Here is a 27,635-nt window from a genome sequence, read left to right as displayed (position 1 = left end):
AGAATCTGTAGATTGGTATTAGTTTGCACTTGAAGATCAGCCTTTTTAAGCAATAACAAATTAAATTCCATTTAAATATTTAAGACCTTGAGCTAATTGCCATTGTACAATATGATTATCTAAACCCTGATACTCAAAAATGAATCAGTGTCCATTGTCATTGATCTGTTATTTTTAAATTTATCAAAACATCAGCAGCAATGACACAATAATTATCTTAAATGGAATGTAGCTATATTTTTAACAGAATATAAACAAATCTAATTTGACAAAGGTTTGGGATTTCATCTTTTTGGTAATTGTGAAGTAAGATTACAGACTTACAGCTCTGCTTCATAATCTGAATTTGGGCAAATTCAAACCTATACATGTGTTGAACAAAACGCAGAAACTGATTTGACAAGCAGCAGAAAATTTATTTTGGTGTGTAGGATAAGTATTACAGAATACTCCCATCACAGTTTTATCATTCTTTTCTGCTTTTCTCAAAAATGAAACTATAGAATTAAATTTTTTATCAAACATTTTCCACTTAGCAACAGTCCTAGCAGTATGAAGCAAATTGTCTTTGTTTAGACCCTATACGCACTAAAACTGCTGATCAGCTTCAGACTCCAGTTTTTAGTGCAACTACATGATCCAGATCCTTCCAGTTAAACCTGGAAGCATTTGTACAGCATACAAACGGTTTACAAAAACACTTAACTAGAATTAACAAAAAAAAATCAGTAAGAGATAATTTGATACATTAGGAAATCTAACAAATATCACATTTATACAGCTGTTCTAGTAACAGCCCACAGGATGCACTCCTGCAGCACCTGCTGCACGGGTTATACTTTGAGAGAATCCTTACAGCTCAAAAATCACTAATTATCAGCATGCTTTCACTTCATGTTCTTGTAGTGTCGCAAATGCCTCAAGTTTAGAAAACCACGAAACCCTTGTAGGAAAAGATACACAGATGGTCAAAGTTCCTACACCGCCTACACTGGTGACAAAACAGGTTTTTCTTTGTTTAAAATGATTTGTTCCCAGAGCTGCTGAAGTCTTCAGGGTTTTGCTTTGGGTTCCCTTTCCTTGCATGTTTGTATTTCTCTACATATGCTTTTACCAGGTTGGCTACTTTCCCGGGGATGACTTCACCACTTTTACTATGGCAGACCTAGAAAAACAAAAATAATCAAATATACTGGTCATTGGAGATATGAAATAGTAATATCAAAGTGGAAATATCATTTCAAGTTTTCAACATAAGACACTAAATCACAAGTTTTATTATAAGAGAGATTATACATAAGATTGTTAGATTGGCCTTAGGCTCTGTGACATTGTTTAACCTTTGAGGCGCCAATAAATTAATTAAATAATTTAGGTTCATCATCACAAACTGACTATCCATAGTGGCTAATGACATAGAAACTTGGAAGTCAAAAGGAAAGAGGAAATTACAAACCACCTTACATGATAGTTAACCTTACACCATTACCCACTTCACCTTGTTTCTTTAAATTCTCCCTATCCATCTCTCAACCCCACAAGAACAATTTTGCAATCTCAAGGTAATTTTAGAACATACCTTATCCACTGCTTTGCGAACAATTTCTTTATATTCATCCTTGGTAATGTCCTTCTTTTGGTAGTAAGGCTTGATGGCTAATTTCACTTCCTCTACAGCTCTTTCTTGAATATGAAATTTCTACATAATATACAATACAAATTGCAATTTTAATAAGTTACACATTTCTTTATCAAAATCTGGCTGAACTCAATGAAAAGTCCTACAATCAGGCACATTAACAAAAGGATGATAGCTATAAGGTAATGCAAGTGGAATGTTAATATTACATAAATTATAAGTGCATTATCATTTTAATGCAATAGATTTTCTATTTGAAACAATGATATAATGTGAGCATAATGTAAGAATAAAGCACTAGTTTCTCCCAAGTGTCCTGGCCAACAAACTCCCAGATAAAACCTAGTCATTCACTCAATGGTCATTTCCTGAGCATAGCTATGTACAAATTAGCTGCCACGTTCACCTACTGTCACTACACTTTACAGGAAAATCCTGTGAAGCACTTTGAGACAAGCACCTGACCTGAAAGGCACTATATCAAATGCAAGTATTGTTATTATTTGCTTTTTGCCAACAACTGATATAATTGTATCTGTGGGAAACTCATGCAATATCATTTACTAATTTGTTTTGCCACAGGAGCAATTCAAATGAACATTAATCACTGATATTCTGACTACACTGGACTTGCCTTTTCTTTCTTGGGTTTGTCTGCTTCAAATTCTTCCTTAATGATTTCTTTTTCTGGTACAGGTTTTGAAGTTGAAAGAGATGCAAAGACCTGTTGTACTGACTGGAAGGCTGAAGAGACGATATCCACTGGAACTGGACACTGTGCTGCCTTGCTTGACCCAACAGTTGGGGTGGGCGCAGGAGCAGGAACAGAACTACTCTTCAAATCCACCTCAGTAACTGTAGTTTGGTGAGGTATGATCTAAAGCAAAGTCAGAGTAAAATAGTGTCAAACATTTCTAGAAATGTGCAGAGACAATATTTAAAAAAATGTATTTTAATGAACTGTGGACATGATTTTTAATATTCCAATTTAGCATTTTGATTCCTACATATGATGCGACTAGATTTCACTCCTTCATTTGTGCAACAAAAATTTTGAACAAACTGACTTTAGGTGCTGTTCAAATGGTGTGTATCTACTTAACATGTAAAAGTCTGGATATATTTGCACATCTTTCTTCATGCGAAGGAAAGGGAGTTTTGGGTGTAAACCCTCAATAACCTTATGGAGCAATTTCACCTATGTAATGTTGCACGGAAAAAGCACTGCTGCTATATTGACTAGAGTGTAATATTGGTCAATTAATAACAAAAGTTGGTACCAAATTGGTAATATGAATATATGCCGACTAAAGGAGAGCCCCTCTGTACATTTGTTATATAATATAATGGTTAAGAGGATGCAATGGCTAAACATTGCCATTTTTCCTATTATACCATGTTGGCAAGATATCACTGAATGTCATAATTACTATTTACATGGGGATTTGCACATATCCAAGATGAACTGTGTAAAAACTATTCAAACTGGCAGGCTACCAGGATTTGCATATATAACTGAATAATTTCCTAAACATTGAGAACCATGTAAAAGCACTGCACTGTTAGAAATTGTATAGTTTATAGGGTAAAGTTTGCATCAACATTTCAACAAGTCAGTGTGATTTAATAACAATAATAATCCTTGCATTTGATATAGTGCCTTATCATGTCTTTGAGATGTCTCAAAACGCTTCAAAGAATACTGTATATTTTGTGGGCAAAAATATCAACATAGAACATTATTGCACAACATGAAGGACTGGCTACATAAGTTGAAAGTACTCAATGCATTTAGTATTTAAAATTGTTTTTAAATTTTTCAAAATGACAGCTCTAAATTGATCTCCAGAACCACTGCAGGGCACATTAACCTACCAACAATATAATCATTGTTAAGAGTTGGATGCCTAACGTTTCAGAGAAGTCAGGCAAAAGCTTAAAAAAAGTCTAGGTACAAATAAGGACATCATAGCGACATAAACTCTGAGTATGGGAGCATCTTGTCCATTTTAAGACATTTCTGTTACAGACATGATACATGTTTATAACCCTCAGTATACACCTACATAAATACATAAGAGATTAATGAATAACCAATACAAATGTTTACCATCCCTATAATACTTGCATTTGATATAACACATCTTCGAGATGTCTCAAAACACTTCACAGAATATACTGTAAAGTAAATCAACTGTATATTTTGTGGGCAAAATGTGGCACAGCAGTTTCCCATAAGCAGTCATGGATTGAGTGACCAAATATATATATATTTTTTAAAAAAGAGATTATTACCCTGGAAAAACGTTTCACCAATCGACAAACAACTGGGTTCCTACTTATCTCTAGGTAAACAGAGGCATATGGAGAAAGGAAACTTGCCTAACGTTTCGCCCTGCCCAGGAATCGAACCCAGGTTTTCCCAACACACTACAGGACTCCACAAATGCAAACAGAATAGTCTTATCATCTGTAATTACTTGTCAACAAAACTGGTTTGCAGCTTTGTCTTTTCAACAATTTCAAGGAAGAATGAGAATATCATTGAAAACTAGACAAGATAACATTTGTAGAAAGAGCCTATTTTATGTAAGTGCAACAATAAAACCAATAGGTTGGCAAAATAGATCTCAAGATCAACAACTAAAATGCACTTATACTCAGAAATGTATGAGAAATTTGAATCAAGTCTATTCAAGTGAAATATATCTATAAAATGTAAAATGGGACAGTTTAGAAATACTGCACTTTATCTAACATATTATACCATTAAAGCTCAATATAGAAAAATAAACATAAAAGCCCATGTGCTAAATTCAGCCCAAGATAAGTCTGAACTTTTAAATTAAAGTCCATTTGCCTGTAATGTTCCAACAGGTAAGAATGGCAATTTTGGACTAAGAAGTTACCTGAGGTTGGGCCATATCATGCTGCTGAATCGCATAGTTTACTGACTGACAAGGTGGAGGCGGAGGTGGTGGTGGAGGTGGACTGTTAGGCAGATTTCCAGCACCAGTTGGGTGTACTGCAGGAATTCCTGAATGTACATTCAATGGAGGAGGGTGTATGTTGTACGGATGATGGAAATGCATTAAAGGAGGGTGGACATTCATTGGATATGGAAAGACATTCATTGGCTGGGGAGGTGCATTCATTGGCTGTGGTACAACATTCATAGGTTGGTGCATTATATTAACTGCTTGCTGAGAACCGTTCATCTGTTGATTTGATTGGTCGCTGAAGACTGGTACACCAAGCGATGGATCTACTAAATAAATATAATACAATTAGTTGAGTGACAAGCATCTTTTTTTCAGAAGTGTTTTATTACTCACATACCAAAAAATTATTTCATCCCAACATTGGGAGAATACTAGCAATGTATTATTTCCCTTGAACCATTATTGACTTGGTTATGTTCCTCCGTCTATATTGCTTAACCGTGACAATCTTTTGGGTGCAAGGCGCAATGGGATGCTGTAAAAGCATCTCCTTGGTGAGTGAGTCTACTGAAGTAGACTGTGACACTAAATAAAAAATAAACTGTACAGGAGACCGCCATGCTAACAGATTTAGGTGAACAAATATCAATCTGCAACATCACTTAGTAGAAAAATGGCAACTTTAAGATACATAATAAACATATGTAATAAATATATTATTATATAATATATATAATATAATTATAAATAATAAACTATAATATAATTATTATATATCATTATATTATATATAATCCTGTTATATATGTTATAATCCTCGCCCCCTCCTTAGCCTCCTTCAGGTCCCGCCTCAAAACCCTCTTCTTCGACTGTGCCATTTAAGCACGATCGCTAGAAAACCTCTGGGTGAAAAGTTTTCACTCTCTATATATCTACTCTATGGCTTGAATGGTATGGTGTTGTTCAAGTGAACTAGTTTTTAGAGCATATAAAATAAATAAGATATACTGCACTTTAAATAATTAGCTTCAGCAATGATTTTTTAATCTAAAAATCTAGAAGTGTAGCTAAAGAGCATTCTACTTCAGTGTGTCTCTCATGCTCTTCCCCCATACCCCCACCATTTGAATAGTACAGTGTACGTTCTAATACGTTTTTCTACGAGGCTTTCAAAGTACATAATCTTGAGATTTTGCCAGGAGCAGATTTCTCCAATTGAGAAAGACTAGGACAACAAAAACAAATACCTTGCTCTGCTGAGGTCGGGAACTGTTCTTCTTCTTGTCCTCGCCAGTTTGACTGTGGACCTGAAGACTGTCTTCCCCTTTTGGCATAGTAATTTTGTACATCAGCTGGTAGAGATTTTCTTGCATTCCAACTGGAGAAGGACGACCACCCTGAACGGTCTTGGGGAACATCAGTAGTGGGGTTTGGATCATCTCGCCACCTGTTCTGTTGACGGTCATTATATCTGCGAGGTCCAGGACCTGGGTATGCCCCTGAATTATTTGGCTCACCTGAGAAATTTGATCTTCTATTTTGCCATGGATTTTCATTTTGGTCTTCTTGAAATGAACCGCCCCGAAAACGGCCACGGCCACGCTTCCAACCAAGGTCAAAGTTCCTATTAGTCCAGGGATCATCCCTTTCATACCGACTTTCTTCCCTTTTGGAGTCGTTTCTGTATTCATTCTCTCTCATACCAGCATCAGGCATAACATGCAATTGTTCTGTCATCCAATCTGGATTCCTGTCATCTGAGTATTCATTCGTCTCCAATTGATCATCTAGATGTCTGGTTGATTGCTGGAATTCTCTATCCCTACTTCCTCGACCAAATCTATCATAGCCTCCTCTTGGCCTTTCTCTATCACTCATTCTGTATCTATCCTTTCCCCTGGTATTTCTCCAGCTATCATCCATCTTTCGATCTCGTCTCCCTGGAGAAAAGCTAGTCTTGTCCTCCTTGTCTCCAAAATGATCTCTTTTTCTGGATCTAGATCTAGACCGGGACCTGGATTTAGTTCTGGATCTAGTTCTAGACCTGGAGCGCCATCTACTTTTTTTCTCTCGGTCTCCTTCCTTTTTCTCAGTTTCACTTGCCTGTCCTTCCTTATCTCGGTTAGGAGATCTAGATAGTCTTCTAGAGGATGGTGAATCATGGTTGCTTCGGTCACTTTCTTCTCCTTTTGAACGATTTCTTTCACGTTCAAATCTGTCTGAAGAACTGTGGTGATCACTTCTTTCCCGGGATGGCGACCTGGTCCTAGATCTCCTACGTTCTTGTTCGGGTTTCTTTTGCATTTGTGGAGACCAAGTTGTAGATGATGAATGGAATCGAGATTTGCGACGTGGCGTATTTTTCTCTTTCTCCTTAAGGCCAGGCTCACTCACAGGGCCAGCTTCAGTCGCAGGGCCAGCCTCAGTCACTGGGCAAAGCTCACTCGCTGGGCAAGGCTCACTCGCTGGGCAAGGCTCACTCGCAAGCTCACTTGCTGGTCCAGCTTCACTCGCAAGAAGCCCCTCATCCTGTTTTTTGTCAATATTTTCAGCAGCAGAATTAGCCTGCAGTTCCTCATGATTGGAACTGAAACACGAAGCAGGTTTTAGTTCTTCATTATTTTTTGAACTATTTTGCTTTTCAATGTTGATTTCAGCCATCTCATCATTAACAGGTGAATCGCATTCCATAGCCACCACTTCATTGTTGTCCACATTAAAGACCTCATCTCCACTGCTTGGGATTCTATCTGTAGGTAAGTCAGATGTCTCCCTTTTACTTATAATGCCTTCATTTACCTCTGAAAATATTTGCATTTGGTCAGACGCAACTGAGGTTATTTCACTTTGAAGGCTTTTATCCTCTACACATTTTCCAGGACTTTCATCAGATGACTGCTGAGCAATATCACTTTGACAATTAGATGCTTGCTCAGGTGTACTTAGAGCTTCCACAGAGTCAGTTTTAGATTTAAGATTCTCTGAAGGAAGCTGACTCTTCAAGAGGTTATCCTCTACGAGTGTTTCAAGAGTTTCACTGGGTGACTGTCTGCCATTATCGTCCTTACAATCAGATACTAGCTCTGGTTCATCCAGACTATCCTCAATAACCACAGATTCTTCCTCCTTAAGTTGATCAGGATCTGTCCTCTCTACAGACATTTCACTCTTGAGGTGATCATATTCCATGCATTTTCTTGGACTTGCGACCGGTGACTGCTTATAAATATCATCTTCGCAATCAACTGCTTGCTTGGACTCTTCCGAATAATTCTTAGTTTCCACAATTTCCATTACTTTATTTCTCTCAGATTTATCATCTTCTATGGGGATTTTAATTTCCACCTTAGCACTAACTTCATCTGATGGCATTTCAGAATGTTCTACCTGAATATCGTCAGTGATTTTATCATGATTAATCACATCAGAACAAGCTACATCTCCACTAGGAGAATTTAACTCTTTCAAATTATCTGGTTCTGTTCCAATATCTTCTTCATTCTCATCATTCTGTTCAGCTGAGTTTCCTGAGTTTGGCTCCACAGAGCTTTTGCTATTGTTGGTAGTTATTGGAAGATTAGTCTCCAGATTGGAGTTTCCTGAGACATCATCATTATTGACCTTGTCAATACTTGGTACTATGTCTTCTTCACTGAGGGGACAAGAGGTTCTGTTTGACATTTCATCATTCTGCTGTTCAACATTTTCTTCCCTACCATCATCTTTCTCTGTCACATTAATTTGTTCACTACAATGATTAGCTGATGAATGACTCACATCACTATTATCCAGGTTGGTCAATTGCTCCTTATCTGAAACAGAAGACTGTGGTTGAGATTCATTTTCACTGACTGAAGGACTGTCAGGTGGCTCTGAACTACTAGAACTGGATTTCTTATAGGAGCTACGAGTAAGCCTAGTTTTCTTTTTCGCCGACGGTCTTTTTCTTTGCTCATTCTCCAATTTCCTCTTTGCCTTTTGCCTTGCTGACGCTTTAGCTGGAGGAGTTCTTGCATTCTCTGGAGATGTTTTATCCACAGAGGTACTTGAACTTGACTGAGATGTTTGAGGCGAGTTGGCAGAATTGTCTAACTTTTCGGTTTTGCTGATACGCGCTGACCTTCTTCGGCCTTGTGTGGTTTCAGATTTTCCTGAATTGCCACTACCTGATGATCCAGACGTACGTTTTTTCTCCCCACCTTCCCTGGCACCTCCAACTGCACACTGCTTGCCAGAGAAATCTAGTATTTAAAAAAGAAGTACCCAATCAATAATGCTCTCCTTGAAGCAAACAGATCAATTCAGTGCAACCATATATTAATCTATTAAAAGTAAGAAAATGTTCATCTGAATCGCTGCAATTTTTTGTAAATAATTTTTCAGAAGTACAAACTTTTTCACCTAAATGTTAAATAATGGTCACTTGAGATTCTCCTCTTTCAAATGCTGCCAGTCCACTCACTGGTTCAGGTCCCATTAACACTGCAAGCCAAAGCCCTAATGGGTAGGTGGTCCTAGCTGGACAATCGACACAAAAGCTTTCGAGTCAGTTCTCTCCATGAAAAGCTATGCAGTTTTAGCTGGTTAGCCTCTAGCAGTACCCTAACACACATTCTGGGGTCCCCAAACCTTGGTTTTATCAACCTGCGTCTAATACATTCCAGAATTAAGTAAGCAGGGTGCATCCCTCCAAGGAGAGTATGCCTTCCATTCTAATAAAATAATCTCTGGAATTTCCATGTATAGGTGGGATGCATGGAACTATCAGTTTAGATTCTCTTAAGCACGGTGATGGTTTTTTGCAGGTGTCAGACACCCAGCTGACTAAAAAGATAGAATGTGTTTTTGGAGAAATCATTCCTTTACTGTACAAAATGAAAGCTACTGATTATAAAATCGTTTTAATGCTCATTAAGTCCAGAAAAATTGCAATTTTCACAACCAATTGCCTGTACTATTTCACAAGAAAACTTTATTTCTAGAATCAGCAGGCATGGAATTTTTAAAAAAATCTTAGTTATCTAATCTCCTTTAATAATAAAATCTGACATTTTCAGAATACTCAAAAATCCAATATTGCAACCTTAAGCAATATGTGCTTAACTGGGGGGAACACAACACAGCAAATGTGCTTTCAACAGATTCCAAGAAAATGATTTTTTATTATGTTTGATTAAATCTGGAATAAAACATATTGAATGGTGCAAACCGCAAAGTTGTTAAAGGCAGGAAGTACCCAGACCGACGGTTTTGAGTTCTAAATAAGAATCTCACCAGAATGTCCCAGTGCAAGTGGGTTCAATGGAAACATTGGTCCAGATATCGGATCCATCAAAGGAAGAACATTTGTTTGTTCATCATATTCAACAGAAATCAAATCAAATCCAGATCTGAAAAATAATCAGCAATTGCTTCAGAACAAAGTATTATGACTTACTTTTCTGACCACAAATAAAGCTATTAGTACAGGCAAAAATGTAAATACTGAATTTACTTGTCATTGTCAATACTCATTTCCTGTACCTTACAAGCCACACTGATCAAGTGAGAAAGACATTAAGAACCAGTTAGGCTTCAAATGTGTGTATCATTACAAACAATAAGACTGTGAACCTCATTTCAAGCCCTAATCATCACCTCCATGTTCCTGCTGTAAGCGCAATAGAAACAGCCTGCCATGGCAACCTCAGTGACTCAGGTCCTCTTCTCTTCTGTCTGATCAGTGGTGTAGTTCCATACCCATCAATGAACTCTGTGCTAGAAAAGCAAAACAATTTTCAAAAGCTTAGGAATAAAATACAGAATTAGGAATAAGACGGCATCTCCAACAATGTGGCGCTCTCTCTTTTCTCTCTCTCTCTGTATGTTTCTCTCCCCCAGCTCTGCGCTGGAGGGTCAGCCTGGACTGTGAGCTCAGAGTCCCTGATATATGTGTGTGTGTGTGTGTGCGTGCATGTGTGGGGGTGCGTAAGGTCACCTTTACTTTAATCTAGTTGCTGAATCTATACTAAGTTGTTGTTATAATGACAAACCCAGCAGAAGGCCTACTTTACCAAGCTTTCTACATGATAACTATCACTACCAAATTTTATTCACTATTATGAAACAAATCCATAGCTACAAAGGGAACAAAAAAATCTTAAGGTTCAACTCACTTTTCTTCTCCCTCAGCTTTACTTTACCTGACCATTACTCAAGTTATATTGACCAATGTACAAATTCCATGTACAAATGTTTCAAGAGTTAGCATTTGAATTATAGAGAAACTAACTAGTTTTCCTTTTTAAATTCCTTTCCGAACTGCCTCCTATTCCTGATCCTCACCCTGGTTCACCAGCCACCTCCACTTGCTAAAGGGCCAAGTGCGGGCTGTCGAACGCACTTGGCTCAAATCCAGCCAAACAGTCCACCGCCACATCTGGCTGGACCACATTAAGAACTACCGCTCCGCTCTCGCCTCGGCCAAATTATCTTTCTATTCCAGGTTAATCCTGGAGGCGAAGGGCAATCCCAGGCTCCTGTTCTCCACCACTAACCGTCTCGTCCGCCCTCCCCAACACGCCTCGCAGATACCTTCCTCCAATTCTCACTGCAAGAAAATGCTGGACTTCCTCGAGTCCAAAATCGAGGGAATCCGCTCAGCTGCCACTGCCCTCCTAACTTCCAACCTCCCTATCCCCGCCCCACACAATTACCCATCCCTCCTTCCAGACCTTTGAACCTGTTACCCCTCTTCTGTCTTCAACACGGTAACCTCCGTGAAGTCCACCTGCTCCCTCGACCCCATCCTTACCCCTCTCCTTAAATCCCAGCTCCACCTCCTTGCCCCACTACTCGCCAACATCATTAACCTCTCCCTGTCATCTGGCACTGTTCCTTCCCTCCTCAAAACAGCTATTATCACCCACACCTTGAAGAAATCTTCCCTCGACCCATCACAGCGATCTAGCTACTGTCCCATCTCAAATCTTCCCTTCCTATCCAAGGTCGAGAGAGCCGTTGCCACCCAGCTTCGCTCTTTTCTCTCCTCTCACTCCCTCCATGAACCCCTCCAATTGGGTTTCCGTGCTGCCCACAGCACGGAAATTGTTCTGGTCAAGGTCACAAACAACATCCTAACCATGTGTGACCAGGGCTCCCTCTGCCTCCTCGTCTCTCCGCCGCCTTTGACACAATGGACCACTTAATCCTCCTCCACTGCCTCTCCTCCCACCTCAACCTTCAAGGTTCTGTTCTTGACTGGCTCAGGTCCTAAGGCCATCCATGGCCTTGCCCCCTCCTACCTCTCTGACCTGCTGACTCCCTACCAACCTGCCCACTCCCTCCGTTCATCAGGCTCCGGCCTGCTCCATGTCGCCCGCCCGACCATCGGTGGCCGGGCTTTCAGCCTCTCTGTCCCCACACTCTGGAACTTCATCCCACAGTCCCTTCGCCTCGCTTCCTCCCTTGCCTCCTTCAAGGCCGGTCTCAAGACCCTTCTTTTCGACCGTGCCTTTGGTCTCCCTTCCACCTCTCTGCCTTCCCTCACCCCTACACCACCCCACCCCCATGCTCGGGCCCTGACATCTGACTGTTCAGCGCTTTGGTACATCCTCCCGACATGAAAGGCGCACTAGAAATGTAATTTTGTTGTTGTTGTTAAATGTTTTGTGGTTTGCATATATACCACTGAACATGATTAGGATCTCGGTACCACCTACCTAACTTGTTTGCTTTTTCAGCTATAATTTAATCTTGCATTATGGACATGGGCTCAAACCTAGGTTATTGGTTCCTCCCATTTTAAACAATTCTAACAGAAGAAATAAGGTGAAATGAAGCAATGAAATGCTAACATATTCACCTCGTCGATTGGAAAACTGCAACTCATCAAGTAAACAACCTAGTCTATTTGTGCTCAGCTCATGTGTTGGGAGAAGGAACAAAAATCTCTCCATCCTGTGTGTAATGCTCATTGTAACAGGACTTTCTTTATACAATCTGGAATTTAAAACAATGATAGGCTGAAACTTACCAATGTTCAATCGGAGAAGACATCTCTGGTTTCCCACATGCAGGAGTGAAACTGCTGTGATCTGTTCTCGTACATGGCTGGGAACAGGATTTTCTGCTCACCTATTAAAGAAAGAATAAACTTGCATTCTTATAGGGTCTAATTATGCCGAATGACAAAATACTTCATAGGTAATGAATGCCAAATGTAGTGTGGTTTTGAGAAAATACACCATCCCGTTGCAAGGTAAGATTATAGTCATCACACTTTACGGTATATAGTCAAGTTCTTTGAGATGTTCGCCTCACTTGAAATACACTATACCAAATGCAAAGATTATTAGTATTATTACAAGTTTCCCATAACAGTCGATTAATCTGGAGGATTGTTGGCCAGGACACAATCACATCATACCTTTACAATTATCAAAGTAAGGCTTTGGTTCCGCTCAATGTACAAGATGACTGGTCTAACCTGCACAGCACAAATAGTATCTCACTATTGTTGCATAAATGTAATTTTGAGAGCACATCACTGATCCATTGGTGTTTATCACATTAAATTGACCCCATTGCCATCCATTCTCAATAGTGAAGTCTCAGAAGCTGAAGGAATGGATTTCCAGTTCATGGGTTGCTGGTTAGAGAGATACTGTTTGTTTATTAAACAACCAGTTACATCCCATTCAAGAGCTAGAAGCTCAAATGAGCAAATTTAGTTTTTCTGACTTTACCACTGAGAATAGCTAGTGGGGGTGGGGGAACAGACACACAGCACTACACATATAAGATAACCAAGAAGAGAAAAGTCTACTTTGCTTCAGTTGTAAGTTACATTTTATTTAAAAGGAGACCAAGTTATAATTGTTTCTATTGCCACTTCAAAACTTTCACCAATCAAAACTCCCTACAATTAGTCTGAGATAATTCCTCTACATAGAATAGTGTCTGAAGTATCAGCACATTGTACTGCGTTTTGTAATATGTAGTCAAACTTGAAGGCATACATTATGCCTAGTCTACCCGAAACGTTGACTCACTTTCCTTTCTCCATAGATGCTGCCTGACCCGCTGAGTTTTCCCAGCTCTCTCTGTTTTTGTTTCAGATTCCAGCATCTGCAGTATTTTGTGTTTTAGGCATACCTTATGGTTTTCACAAAATGCAGATGTCTGGTTTTCTATCTGTGCATTGAAAACAGACGTTGCAGCTGTCTGGCAGATACAACAAGTAACTGACAAGTCCTGGCAAGCTGCCAACAACCTGTACTTTCAGTTTTCCATCTAAGTGCAGAGGCAATTGGAGGCAAAGTGATGAGACGCTCTAGTTGCTCTCACATGAATTTTTCAGACATGTTTGTTGTATATGCTGTGGAGAGGTTACAAGCCTTTGATAAATACAAGGTCTTAACATCCTTCAGCAGTAACCCATCACCTCCGTTATTGTGCAGTTTGCTGCCTAGGAAATGCTAACAGGGTGCAGGTAGGTAGCCCAGGGACATGTAGTTGGTATGTGCTCAGTTTGCCCTTGTTTGTTGTGGGGTCACTGAGAAACTGTGAAAAATACTTTATATTTTTAAACGGCTGTAAAGTCACACATTAAAGAGGTTCCACTTTAAATAACAATACATTTCAGGAATCTTTCAAAGCATTAACTTTTTAAAAAAAGCCATCTCCCCTCACATGATTTTGTACATTTGTTTCAACTAATGATACAATCTACCTCCTTACCACTGCCACACAAAATCTCAACTAACCTTATTTTTACTTTTATTGGAAGGCCTGCTCTTTTTGTCACAGGTCTTGAGTGTCGGACTTAGTAGACCACAAAATTCTGAACGCATAGCTTCTCGACGACCGGCACAGAACCCTGAATAAAGAAAGATGTAATAATTTTTTGTCAGAAAATGTCAACTGGGTGTAGTTCAACTGTAGGTATTGGCAGGTCTTTAGCACCTTGCCCACCTGGCCACTTCTTGTGCACATCACAGTCAAATCTGAAGACCACTCATATGCATTTATCACAAGATGAAAATCTGACTGCTGTTTCCCCGTTCCCTAGCCCAGGGGCACTCAGGACAGTCACAAAGTCCCGGAAGCTTGCTTGTTTGGATGAGATTAGGAATCAAGTTTTCCAAAATGCATGCAGAAAGTTGGATGGATGACTTTAAGTCACAATGTCAAGCTTTAAAATGTTTAAATTGTGCAATCAACCATTTTGAAGTGGTTGCAACAGAAGGCCAAGTCATAATGAAGCATTTTAGAATGAGTTTCTACTGTACTTACGTTTGCATTTTCCCTTTAAGCAGATGCAGAAACTGTTATTCGAGGAAGCTTCTCTTCTGTAATGAAAAGATACAGCAGGTAAGGATGGTTCAAGATCTACGTTATTTTGAAAGTATTACATTCTATAAACTATTTTCAAATCAATTGTGATTTGCCAAGTTCCTACAAGCTTATAAATTCAGGTCAATATTTTTAAAACTGTGGGGAGATTGCAAAGAAGTTATAGTGCAATGAACATATAACGTGGCGCAATATTACACAGTATTAGCTGCTATTCGGAGCTGCCTTTTGTTCAGCAGATTAATAATAATACAAATTTTACTAAACAAACAAGGCCCAATGCAACTGTGAATGAGCAATGTAAAGATAGCATAACCAACAACACTGTAGTACCATATTGCCTATTAGCCTCTTCCCAAATGCTAAAGACAAAGATTTTCAAACAAACAGAACTAAGGTATTTGCACTGACTCACCAATGAAAAAATTAAATTCTCCTTCACCAAGTGCAATCCCAAAATGACTACCACAGGTCCCTGATTACACTATAAAATAAGCATGTTCTGAAATCACTGGCACATCACAAACACAAACTACAGAACTCACATTTCACTTCAACAAGCTGGTAACAATGACTTATACTATAATATTACAACTATATGAAGGAATTAACTACTTAAAAGCATGCATTTGATGTGCAAGTATCAGAACTCTCAGATTTTCATTGTAACTTTACTAAACACTTGCAATTTCCTGCATAATCTTGTATGGTTTTCTATGTACATTCGGAATTTGAACCCTTCTCCCCCCAAACTATTAAAACTCTGCAACTGTTCCTGACATTGTTCTCTTCTTTCTCTTTTAATCCAAATGAAGAATTGGTAGAATGTATTTAAAAATTACACACTGCAACTCCAGCCAGTGTAACAGATAGGCACCGTAAGGCTGAAACTCGTCTGATTGCCATTGGGCCACAAGTGACGTGAGCCAAGCAGAGTGGGATCTGTAAAGGCCAATTGTATTTACAGCATTCCTATTCAAAGAGGCAAGAATAGGAACAGTGTCCTGATCAAAACAACTGCTGCATGTATAATGCCATTCTCTCAAATGTCCAGCATCCTTATACATAATCTGAAGAATTTGTAGAACGAACAGAAGAAAACTGACAGTTGTGCTATACTGCAGAATACACCTGAGGTGCTGTGTACAGCTGGCCCTCACTACTTTCATGTTGCAAGCTTCCACATCATCGATAAGATAAGACTGTTACTGTGGATGCACAAAGCAATATATAATAATTGGATAATCTGGACCTATCGTAGTGTGTTAATTATTTCAAAAGGTTTTGTAGCACATACCTCACAGGTCTAGAATAATGGCCTTCTGCATTGTCATCCTTCCAATCTTCTGAATTTTGACTGAATCTCTGCTTTACTGAGATCTGAAATATCAGGAAAATGGTTCCAATCATTTTAAAACCAATCTAATCATATATATTATATACATAACATTATGCAAATAAACATAATCCAAATGTTGGAGTTACTAATACTGTACCTTGGTATTATTCAATGCATTATCTTGCTTGTATACCGCAGTGAAAGGTTTACGATCTATAGGGCAAGAACTGAGTTTCTGTGGAAAAAAGTTATTTTCTCTCTCACTTTTTTGTAGCATGTATAGTAGTTACATTTTCAACCAAGACTACCAGTTGCATTTAAAATTTCTCATTTTCTACTTGACTATGCCTCAGCAGCAAGTTTAGCTTTGCTCTTAGCTGGGAAACGTCTTGACTTTATTAAGTTGTCATTAAGTTGTTCATAAACAAAAGAAAAATGTTAATAACATGTTGCAAAATAATTAATATATCATTCCTTCATTTTTTTTTAAATCACGCTTTTAGGAATTTTAAACCAACAGACGCAAGGAGAAAACACAATGCACAAATTGCATTTATGTAATGCCTTTCACATCGGGAGGATATTCCAAGGCGCTGAACAGTTAAGGTTTTTCACCCAAGTTGGGGTTAAATTCAGAAGGGATGGGGGGCCAAAGGGGGAGGGGAAAGTTGGCCAAAGGCACAGTCAAAAAGGATGATCTTGAGATGGACCTTGAAGAAGACAGCAACAACAAGATTGCATTTATAGAGCGCCTTCAACATCGGGAGGACGTCCCAAGGCGCTGGACAGTTGGGTTGGGATCCGAGCAGGGGGGAAATGGTGAGGGGAGGGAAGAGAGGGAGCGAGGAGGGGGTAGAGAGTTGAGAGGGGGGTGAAGGCACGGTTGAAGAGAAGAGGCAAGTCTCATAGTCACACTACTTCACTTATGCTCCAGAATATCTTTAAACACATTATTATTCAGAAACACACTACTCATTATTTTGATTTTCTGCCAGCCATTCCCTTCTCACTCTGTCATTAAATCTTGCAACCAAAACTGAAATCAGTCGAGTTTCTCAAGATTTAGCACTTGTGTTTCATTTCAGCTTCGAATATAAAGGAAAAACGACCTCACTAATCTAGCGCGAAGAGTTATTTTCCTTACCTCAGCCCATTTTAGAATACATCTCAAGCAGAATATGTGAGAGCAGCTCTCCGGAACAGCCAATTCTTGTTCTACCAAGCAGCATAAACAGATAGGACAGAGGTCACTGTTATCAGCTGTTGGGACCACTGCTTCATTATCAGCACTCTCTCTTTCTCGTGTATCTTCCCCACCTGTTGGCAAAATTGCAGAAGTTATTTTTTTAAAAAAGACTGCCCAAAGTCAGGACATTGCAGAAAAAAAACTAAGCATTTACTGCAAAAAATAAACTGTGTACAGATTGCTACCCAACAATTCCATTTAATATCAAGTACAAGTTTGATCAATACCATTTGTTTTTCTTAATACAATTATAGGCATTGTAAAGCACAGAAAAAGCTGATACCTCACATCCATGCTATGACCAGCTCTGCCTCCCCCACCTTCGCAACATCGCCTGCTTCGCCACTACCTCTCCCCTCAGGCCATTGAAACCCTCATCCACTCATTTATTACATCCAGGCTCAACTACACCAACTCCCTGCTTGTTGGCCTTCCCAGCTCTTCCCTTCACAAGCTACAGATCATCCAGAACTCTGCAGCTCGTGTCCTCTCCTGTACCAGGCTCTGAGATCCTATCACCCCCACCCTCGCCCGTCTCCACTGGCTCCCCGCACCCCCAGAGGATAGAGTTCAAAATCCATGTCCTTCAAAGCCCTCCGTGGGCTTCCTCCTTCCTACCTGTGTGACCTGCTACCCCCATATTAACCTGTCCGCTCCCTTCGCTCAGCAGGCTGTGGCCTGCTCCACGTCCCCGGCCCGCCCCGCCATCGGCAGTCAGATCTTCAGCTTCTTTGCCCCCACCCTTTGGAACTCCATCCCACCATCCCTTCACCTTGCTCCCTCCTTTGCCTCCTTCGAGGCACATTTCAAGCCCCTCCTCTTCAACCGCGCCTTCAGCTGCCCTCCTACCCCTACCATCCCTGCCCTCCACCCCCTCCTGATCCACCCCTGACTGCCGAACGCCTTGGGACATCCTCCCGACACGAAAGGTTCTATACAAATGTAATTTGTTGTTGATATATGCATTGTTAGATATAGTTTTATCTTGGAGAGAGAGACAAAAAAAACTTCTGTGCATATTTATTGTAACAACTTCGATCTATGTTGTATTTTTGCACCACATTAAGTCAAATGCTCTTTTCACTTGATGATCTTGAAAAAACAGAAATTGCAGACTGTAATAAGCAGCAAATAAAAATAACTGAAAATTATTGCAGTACATTTAAAAACCCTGGAAAAGTACTAAAAGCAATTTTAATAAGTTAAGTCCATTTTTCAAACTTATATTTCTCTGCAACAGTCTTCATTCCTATACCCAGCATCTTTTCGTAGCACAAAATATTTATCAAATTTAATGGGGAAATTTTGTGCATTAAAAAAAAGTTAAATTACCATTAATATATTTTATTTTGATTCATCTCCTTCTGTCAATTTTTTTTGTTTCAACAAACATGCTATCACTGATGCTGCAATTATTGGAATTGAAATAGTTGTTAGGATCCTTTCATTCCTTCAGTGTGATACAATCAGAACTTGGGATGATTTTATTATAAATAGTCTAAACTAACCCAGTTACCTCAGTTATAGGCTCAAATTCCTTTCAACTCAATAACATATGATTAATTCTGATCTGAGAACCAGTACAGACTCAATGGGCGGAATTGCCTCCTTCTATGCTGTAAATTTCTATGATTCTAATATAGAAGATGCTACTGGTGCCATTATTTATTGTAACTGACTTTTTAAAAAAAAGTGGGTCTGATGGGCTGATCTTCAAACAACTCACCACACAAAACATCAACCTTGGAAGTCTTTTGAAAGCATTTATGTTGAAAGTTTAACATATTCCAGGAAACGTTACAAAAATACACTGTATCTAGGAGCAGCATTTCAAAGTATTTCCATATTATACTCCATTTTTCTCTGCATTTCACCTCTACCTCTAGCCTGTAATGAAAGAGGAAGCTCTATAAAAGGCACTAAGAACCAGCTCACCAATTATCTAGGTAGCACAGTACTTAAAATAGATGTGGTTTGGACTGGTTCAAGCAACACAAGTAAAAACCGCTGTACTGAAATCTTCCACTCAAGAGTGTTAAATGGTCCAGTTACAAAACTGTGCTTTTGCAAGCATAAGCATTCAAAATGGATTATAGCCCAGCACACTATAATAATAATAATACTTGCATTTGATATTTGCATTTGGTTATTCAAGTTAACTGAACACAGGATACGGAAATATTGAAATTGAATTTACCTTCAAAATCGTCATCTTTATTTGCAGACTTTGTCACCTCTCTGGCTCCCATTTTTACATTCAATTGATAAAACAAAACTGTGAATAAAACAGAAGGATTTAAACGCACTGAAAGTTTAATACATTTCATATAACGAGCTTGTTGTAGACAACTAGTTAATCATCCTTTCGGTCATAGCCTTCAGCTTCTGTCCCATACAGGAGGTCTGTGCATACAGTGCTGGCTTACCTCAAACACTTGCTGCAACTCGATACCAATAATTATGCACTTTGGATCACAAAGGCAAATGATCAGCCTATGAACTGACCAGAGAATCTTTGATGCCAAAAGTGGGGCGCAGCACCTCACCCCAGATAAAGGAGACCGAACAAACGTGAGGAAGAGTCACGTGGAGGGCAAGGCTGAATTCACGAGGGTAAAAACAAATTGATCATTTAGGGTTGCTGGAACAATCCTCCACACATCCTGAGGCACCTCATGTTACAATGCATTCAAGGTACATCCTCTCAGCAACAAGCAATAATTTATCAACAAAATGAGGTAATTGCCCTTGATTGATATTGCTGCTGCTGGGAGAGTTGCTAATCAAAAGGCACAGGTTTCAAATATCAAACTCCTGTCAACTCGAGTCATCTTTGTTAATCAAAGCCAACAACTTGAATTTATTTTGACTAGCTCCCCAAAATGGCTCGTGATTATCACGTAAAACAGGGAAGGCAAAACACCCACATGATTAAAAACTTTGCTGGGTATAAATAGACCTTACCTGATCCAGGACCATCCATTGTATTGAGGACCAAATTACTTTTGGAGAGGGGTGTGGAGAGATTGAAAGTGTATGCCATTTTACCTGCTATCTGAATACAGCAGCTGCATATTACTGTTGAGAATAAAAGTTGTACAACTTCCCCTTTTAGTCTTACAACTGTTTTGGTGGTAAATTCACGTGCTCAAAAAGCTTTGCTTATATGCTAAAAATGGCTATACAGGAAATGTTTCTTCAAAAGAACAAAGATTGAAGTATATTAAACTTGCTACAGTATTAAGGGCAGCATTTTGCCCATATTAGAGAGCAGGGGATCTTGCTTACCATGAGTTTGAAATGAAACCAAAAGAGAAAGCATAGCCCAGATCTCGAGTTGATCACAAGGTGAGGTTCAACTATAATTTAAGTAACAGCCAGCGTGCATTTATTTCAAACTTTTCACTACCACATATCATCTTCCATTAATAAATTCTACATCTGAGGAGCTCAACTTCCTCTTGTGACATAAACATTTCTTTTACGCTCAACAACTCTTTCTTGTGTTTACTGCTGTACGTTTGGTGTTGAATCACTGAGTTTTATAGAGATTAGCCAAGTGTGCAAATGAACAAACTCGTGCACTGTTTAAACCTCGGTTGGATGGTCTAGGAAGTTTATAGGCTACTGTTTTCACAAAGCTCATCGTCTAACAAATGAGGCTCAATTTGAGCATTCTGGAGATGAGAATTTTCAGCCGAATTCACAGTGATATAGAGTGGGAAGTATAAGCATGGCTTCCCACTCGCATTCCTCTCCTGCTGCAGTGATTTTTGGGGGATCAGCCGGATGTCTGACACACGCGGAAACCTATCATCATGCTTAAGAGTATTTAAAACTCTATCCAAGCTGAGATTTCCATGCATCCCACTTACACATGGAAATCCCAGAGACAGATTGTTGGAATGGAATGTGCACTCTCTCCCCACTTACCTAATTCCAAAACGTATTGGGCGCAGGTTGGCGAGAGCCAAGACTTGGGGACCTCAGAGTGCGCAATGTGGTAACTGCTGGAATCTAACCAGCTAAAACCGCTTAGCTTGCCATTAATATTGCTGTCTGGTAAGCTTTCCCACTGCTTGTCCAGCTTGGACCACCCTACCCATTAGGGCTTTGGCTTGCAGGGTTCACAGGAGCTGAGTGGAATGACTCACTGCTCCCAGTGACTGGTCTGCCCTTCCCGGTCCTGCCGATGAGCCAGGCCGGCTGTGCCCTGGAATACTGCAGACCTAACTGGCTCAGGAACCGGACTGCCGAGACTGCCACAGAGACTAATCTTTGCTCACTTCTAATTTCTCTCTCAATCGTAACCTCTCTTACTTTGCTCTACTATATTGAAAAGTCATTGTGCCTCTGATCTTTCTTCGCTGATTCCTCCCAAGCTCCAAATAGGAACCTCACACTTCCTCTTCCACGTACCCTCATTATGACAAAATCAAACGTAGCTCAGTGGGCATCACAACGTATTCTTTCCCAGGAACACAATATACAATCTACAGGGTTTGGAGTCACCTAATTTCTATTTTCTGATCTATTGCATTCTTTTGCATACACCTTGGTGGTGTCCTGCACTGTCAATCTTGGCCCTTAACCTTAGTTCCTCAAAGATCTAGATCATCCAATTCTGTTTTGATTTTCATTGGAATTGAAGCACATCAAGACAAGGAAGAACATTCATTTAAGCAAGTCAGTTCAAGTATCAGAAGCGTCTAAGACTAAGAACCCATCGCAGAAATAATATTTATACCTAAATGTGCAATTATATAAGGTAAAAACGTAAAGTCCTGGCAAGAGTCTAACAGAATGTGAAAACCAACTTGTGATATCCTAACTTTCTAACGTACATCAACAACAAATGGCATTTATATGGTGGCCTTCAGCGGGGTATCGCCCCTGAGCGCTTAACAGTGTTCTAAGACAAAACCTTGAACTCAAAGTTGTGAGTTATTGGGTTTATACAGCACTTGCTTTTACTGTGAATTTACTTTATTTTATGAAAAAACTAAAGCAAAGGGTCAAAATCATAGTCTAGTACACCATGAAGATGAAAAGAATGAAAGGGTGAAATAAAGTAGAAAACTGTAAATAGCTGACACCAACTCCTCTTTGACCATCCTTCAGTCACCCTCCTTCCCTAATTGCCCTCAGACCTCTCTTACCCCAACCCCATCCCCTTTGCTCAAGTCCAGACCCCTGACTGTCCAGCACCTTGGGACGTCCACCCGACATGAAAGGCGCTAGAAAAATGTAATTTTCTATTGTATTGTTTAAAAGGATGTTGATTATAGGAAGAACGACAGTCTAAGATCTGGGAAAGAATGAATCAAAGTGTGACTATAAACAAATCCAGGATTTATATTACTCCAGTCGTTTGTCATGACTTCTACCAGTTAGGTGATAAGTGGTGCAAAATATGATTTATACTTAACTCCTACTGAGGAAAGTTCTGCTAACTACAGCAGTTACTTTTTATTGCTATGAACATATTGGGAATATGGCTAGTTTCCTGTTATTAAAAAGCTTCAAAGCAGTCCAAAAAACATTAATACTCAATTATGTTTACATTCAAATCTTCTGCCATTGGTTAAGGTATATTTTATATCACAGCTCATGCATAAATTTAATTTTTGAAATGAGCATCTGAGGGGCTTAAAATTAATCAAACCCTTTATTATATAAAAACATTGTGAAATCAATTCTAACTTTGCAGAATAAACAGGCCACACCCGATCCAGGAACACCCATAGTTGTCTAGAAGAGGAACAATTTTTTTCATATGGGTTGAGGGAGTGATGCAAAGCATTTAGGGGGTGCGACTTGAAAAAACTCCAAATTTACACTAGGGAAAAAAAACTGTTTTTTGTTGTTAATACAGTAAACATTTCATACGACTTAAAGCCAGAGATGCGCAAAACTATTTAAGTGACATAAAATCCAATTTAATCAATAATCTACCCTGCAAACTGTAATTCAATGCATTTGGTAAAGTATGCACACGTTAGTTTGTCACTGCAGCTGCTAAATGTGCATGTGGTGACGGATCAAAACTATGTTTTCCATGATTCAATGCTTCTTTACGCATCGCCGCAAGTGCACTCACAATGGAATTGCATCGAATCGTGAGAAATGGAAGTTTGTGCGGCGAAGGGTCAAGACTACGTTTCCCGCGATTCAATGCAGCCGGTTGGCAAGCGCACGTGTGTGGATGGATCAGAGCGTCATTTCTCGCGATTCAATGCAGTTGGTAAGTGCAGAGTAACGGAGGGGAGGGGAGCGATGTTACGAGTTGAGGACATGATTAATACGAGTAGTGCAAAGAAATCTAAGTGAGTTTGATAGGCAACTGAATGGGGCTCAGGTGAATGCACGACTTGGGCAATTATACGATTTGTAAAGATAAGACTTATGCAAGTTTTACTGTAGTTTGGATCCTGACTTCAGGTGAAGCGTGAAGGTTCAAGGATTATTACAGAAACTGAAAAAAGGCCAAGATAAGGATTTCGCTCGAAATAATGTTGTAGTGGATTACCGGATTGAATGCAAAACGAGTCCAACATGTCAACACAACCAACAAACGTCCTTCAGAAACATTCTATACCGACCAACCGCAATTCAGTTTTTTTCCTGCCACAAACCAAGAAAAACTGCGTTGTCGTAAGTGTCGCTCTGGATACAGAGCTCTGAAATAACAACTTTACAAACAAGTTTGGTTTGCGCTCAGTAATAAAACACAAGTTCACGCCCGACGTTCCTCTCACTGAAAGTTCAGTGTTGAACTTTCGAGCGTTGCATCGAGTTCGCAATTCCAACTGATCCGTCGCCGGTTTTCGCCCACAAGTAATTCACAGTCAAATTCACTTTACGGTATATTCTGGGAAGGACTTTCGAGGCGTTTCGAAGACACGACAACAGCTAACGCAAAGGATTATTATTATTATTATTGTTGTTACTAATGTTGTTGTTATTGTTATTATTATGACTTCCTTTCTTCGTATTGGGGGAATTCATTTAGATTTTGAAGTGCGGATAAAACAACAGCTTTTCACTGTCAACTTCAACACAAAACACAAACACAGAGAGAGTTTGGTTTGTAAAGTCGGTGGCGCTGTGGCCTAATCTCCAGACTCCGCCCAACACCGGGGCCACTGTTACTGACCTGGAAATGGTCCACTTACAGTGTGTGTCTGTAACCACCCCCCCAGACACACACCCTCACACACATCCACACACACACCCTCACACACACCCCCCCAGACACACACCCTCACACACACCCTCACACACACACACCCACACCCTCACACACACCCCCAGACACACACCCTCACACACACCCACACACCCCCACACACACCCACACACACCCCCCCAGACACACACCCACACACACCCCCCCAGACACACACCCTCACACACACCCACACACACCCCCACACACACACCCTCACACAGACCCACACACACACCCTCACACACCCACACCCCCACACACACCCTCACACACAACCACACACCCCCACACACACCCACACACACCCTCACACACACCCTCACACACCCCCACACACACACCCTCACACAGACCCACACATACCCTCACACCCCCCCCACACACACACACACCCTCACACACACCCACACACACCCCCACACACACCCACACACACACCCTCACACCCCCCACACCCTCACACACACCCCCACACACACACCCCCACACACACAGCCACACACACACACACACCCCCACACACACACCCTCACACCCCCCCCCACACCCTCACACCCCCCACACACACACCCTCACACACACCCTCACACACACACCCACACCCTCACACACACCCTCACACACACCCACACACACACCCACACACACACCCTCACACACACACCCTCACACACACCCCCACCTCACACACCCCCACACACACCCACACACACACCCTCACACACACCCCCTCACACACCCCCACACACACACCCTCACACCCCCCCCACACACACCCTTACACACACCCCCTCACACACACCCACACACACCCACACACACCCCCTCACCCACACACCCCCTCACACACTGTGTACAACACTCCCCGGGGGGGGGGTGGTGGGGAGAGGGTGAGGCCGAGGCCTCGGCTCAAGGCCGCAGTCGCTGCTCTGACAAAGCCGCGCTCTTTCCCCGCTCTCGGGCCCCCGGTGAAGCCGCGGCTCCGCTCTGACCGCCTCCCCGACACTCGCGAGCGCCCGCGGCCACAACAACATCACCCGAGGCCGAGGCCGAGGCCGCGCCGCGCACTTCACTCTCGGCCTCACCTGCGTCTCCGGGGCCGCGGCTCCGAGCCTCGCTACCGCAGCCCGAACCTCATCACCGCGAACCCGCGGCGCCTTCAGCCCAACTCTGTGCCGACAACAACCCCGAGATCCCGACTCCGCCGAGACCCGACTTCAGCAAACGGCGCGGCCCGAGTCTCAGCGCCACATGTCGCCGAGTAACTGCCTGCGAGCGGGGGAGGGGGGACTCTGCACTGCCCGCCCCGGCCGCCGAGCGGCGCTGTGCACATTACACTGCCCGCCCCGGCCGCCGAGCGGCGCTGTGTGCACTACACTACCCGCCCCAGCCACCGAGGGGCGCTGTGTACACTGTACTACCCGCCCCAGCCACCGAGGGCGCTGTGTACACTGTACTACCCGCCCCAGCCACCGAGGGGCGCTGTGTACACTGTACTACCCGCCCCAGCCACCGAGGGGCGCTGTGTACACTGTACTACCCGCCCCAGCCACCGAGGGGCGCTGTGTACACTGTACTACCCGCCCCAGCCACCGAGCGGCGCTGCGGACACCGCACTAATACGCCAGTACTCGTCTCGGCCTCAGATAGCGCTGTTGCAGTACATGTTTCACCTGACGGTTTCGGTCTCCAGATTGCGGTATGTTGATTGGGCACCACGTGGCGCTGCGGAGACTGCCCGCCAGGTGGCGCTGCGGAGACTGCCCGCCAGGTGGCGCTGCGGAGACTGCCCGCCAGGTGGCGCTGCGGAGACTGCCCGCCAGGTGGCGCTGCGGAGACTGCCCGCCAGGTGGCGCTGCGGAGACTGCCCGCCAGGTGGCGCTGCGGACCAGCGAGTGCAGAGCGAGTTGGAAACACCGCCACCTGCTGCTCGCTGGTGGTAACCGCAGGAAGCTGAGCGATGGGGTGTGGTGACTGTCTGTCTCTCTTTGCCCTTTTCCCCCCAAACTGAAATACATTTCGTTTATATTAATATCAATATTAGATTGCAAGGAGCAAACTGCTGTTAGAATTGCCGACCAATTACGTGACCAAATAACAGGCTGCGTGTCAAGCCTGGACAGTGTCGCGCTCTCTCGCTCTCTATCTCGCTCTCTCTCTCGCTCTCTCTCTCTCTCTCTCTCTCGCTCTCTCTCTCTCTCTCTCGCTCTCTCTCTCTCTCTCTCTCTCTCGCTCTCTCTCGCTCTCTCTCTCTCTCTCTCTCTCTCGCTCTCTCTCTCTCTCTCTCTCGCTCTCTCTCTCTCTCTCTCTCTCTCTCTCTCTCGCTCTCTCTCTCTCTCTCTACTCTCTCTCTCTCTCTCTCTCTCTCTCTCTCTCTCTCTCTCTCTCGCTCTCTCTCTCGCCTCCGAGTCAGGATGTTGTGGGTTCACGTCAGAATTTTTATGATTATTAATCTTCAGATTCGCATAAACCTCTGTCAGATGTAAGGATTATGATTACTGCAGACGTTGCTGGTAAACGCATTGATTTGCTGTCACGGTAAAATAATCTGAGCGCTCCCCCCCCCCCCACCCCCACCCACCCCCAAATGCATTTGCTTTCAACAATGATACTGATGACGGAGAATGCCATTTAGATGTGCCCTGACTTTGAATCCGGGACATGGAATGAACTGCACAATTCCTTCACCTCTAAAGACTTGAGTAACAATCCCTTTCAGCTCATAAGAAAAGACAGTAGAGAAAGCATTACGATCGCTATCAGCTTTAGAGTCTTGTCAGTTTAGGAAGAGATCTGGTATCTCACCAATTTCCGTGCTGACTTCCCCCCATGTGAAAACAGCAGTTCACACATTAAGGCTTCTCTGGGAGAGATGTCACATTCCAATAAAGGTTTAAAATGGC

General features: G+C 41.7%; 1 protein-coding gene across 6 annotated transcripts; it reads right to left on the bottom strand.

The window, feature by feature from the left end:
* Positions 1 to 395: 395 nt before the first annotated feature.
* On the bottom strand, positions 396 to 26,028 carry scaf11 (SR-related CTD-associated factor 11). 6 transcript variants are annotated; one of them, XM_007902870.2, is made up of 15 exons: positions 25,818 to 26,028; positions 19,699 to 19,776; positions 17,400 to 17,572; positions 16,413 to 16,490; positions 16,214 to 16,296; positions 14,857 to 14,912; positions 14,328 to 14,440; positions 12,596 to 12,696; positions 10,219 to 10,338; positions 9,856 to 9,971; positions 5,829 to 8,822; positions 4,549 to 4,907; positions 2,274 to 2,516; positions 1,580 to 1,699; positions 396 to 1,165 (listed from the first exon to the last, which is right to left on the bottom strand). In XM_007902870.2, the coding sequence occupies exons 2-15, from the start codon at positions 19,748 to 19,750 to the stop codon at positions 1,019 to 1,021; spliced, it is 4,755 nt and encodes a 1,584-aa protein (XP_007901061.2). In that variant the 5' UTR covers positions 19,751 to 19,776; positions 25,818 to 26,028; the 3' UTR covers positions 396 to 1,018. The 6 variants fall into 6 exon arrangements, with proteins under 6 accessions (XP_007901061.2, XP_042191006.1, XP_042191003.1 ...); XM_042335072.1 differs by having other exon boundaries at positions 4,837 to 4,907; XM_042335069.1 differs by having other exon boundaries at positions 4,549 to 4,904.
* Positions 26,029 to 27,635: the final 1,607 nt, after the last annotated feature.

This window comes from Callorhinchus milii, unplaced genomic scaffold, assembly GCF_018977255.1.
Source record: "Callorhinchus milii isolate IMCB2004 unplaced genomic scaffold, IMCB_Cmil_1.0 Scaffold5, whole genome shotgun sequence".
NCBI classification, from domain to species: Eukaryota; Metazoa; Chordata; class Chondrichthyes; order Chimaeriformes; family Callorhinchidae; genus Callorhinchus; species Callorhinchus milii.
This window is presented reverse-complemented; position numbering and strand designations above follow the sequence as displayed.

What these genes read in the sequence shown, in the direction of transcription:
- scaf11 (XM_007902870.2), bottom strand. Translation starts at nt 19,750, where the DNA reads ATGGGAGCCAGAGAGGTGACAAAGTCTGCAAATAAAGATGACGATTTT. An exon ending in GTATTCTAAAATGGGCTGAG is followed by an intron (nt 16,491 to 17,399) that starts GTAAGGAAAATA and finishes TTTTTTCCACAG; the next exon opens with AAACTCAGTTCTTGCCCTAT. An exon ending in ATGCATTGAATAATACCAAG is followed by an intron (nt 16,297 to 16,412) that starts GTACAGTATTAG and finishes CTGATATTTCAG; the next exon opens with ATCTCAGTAAAGCAGAGATT.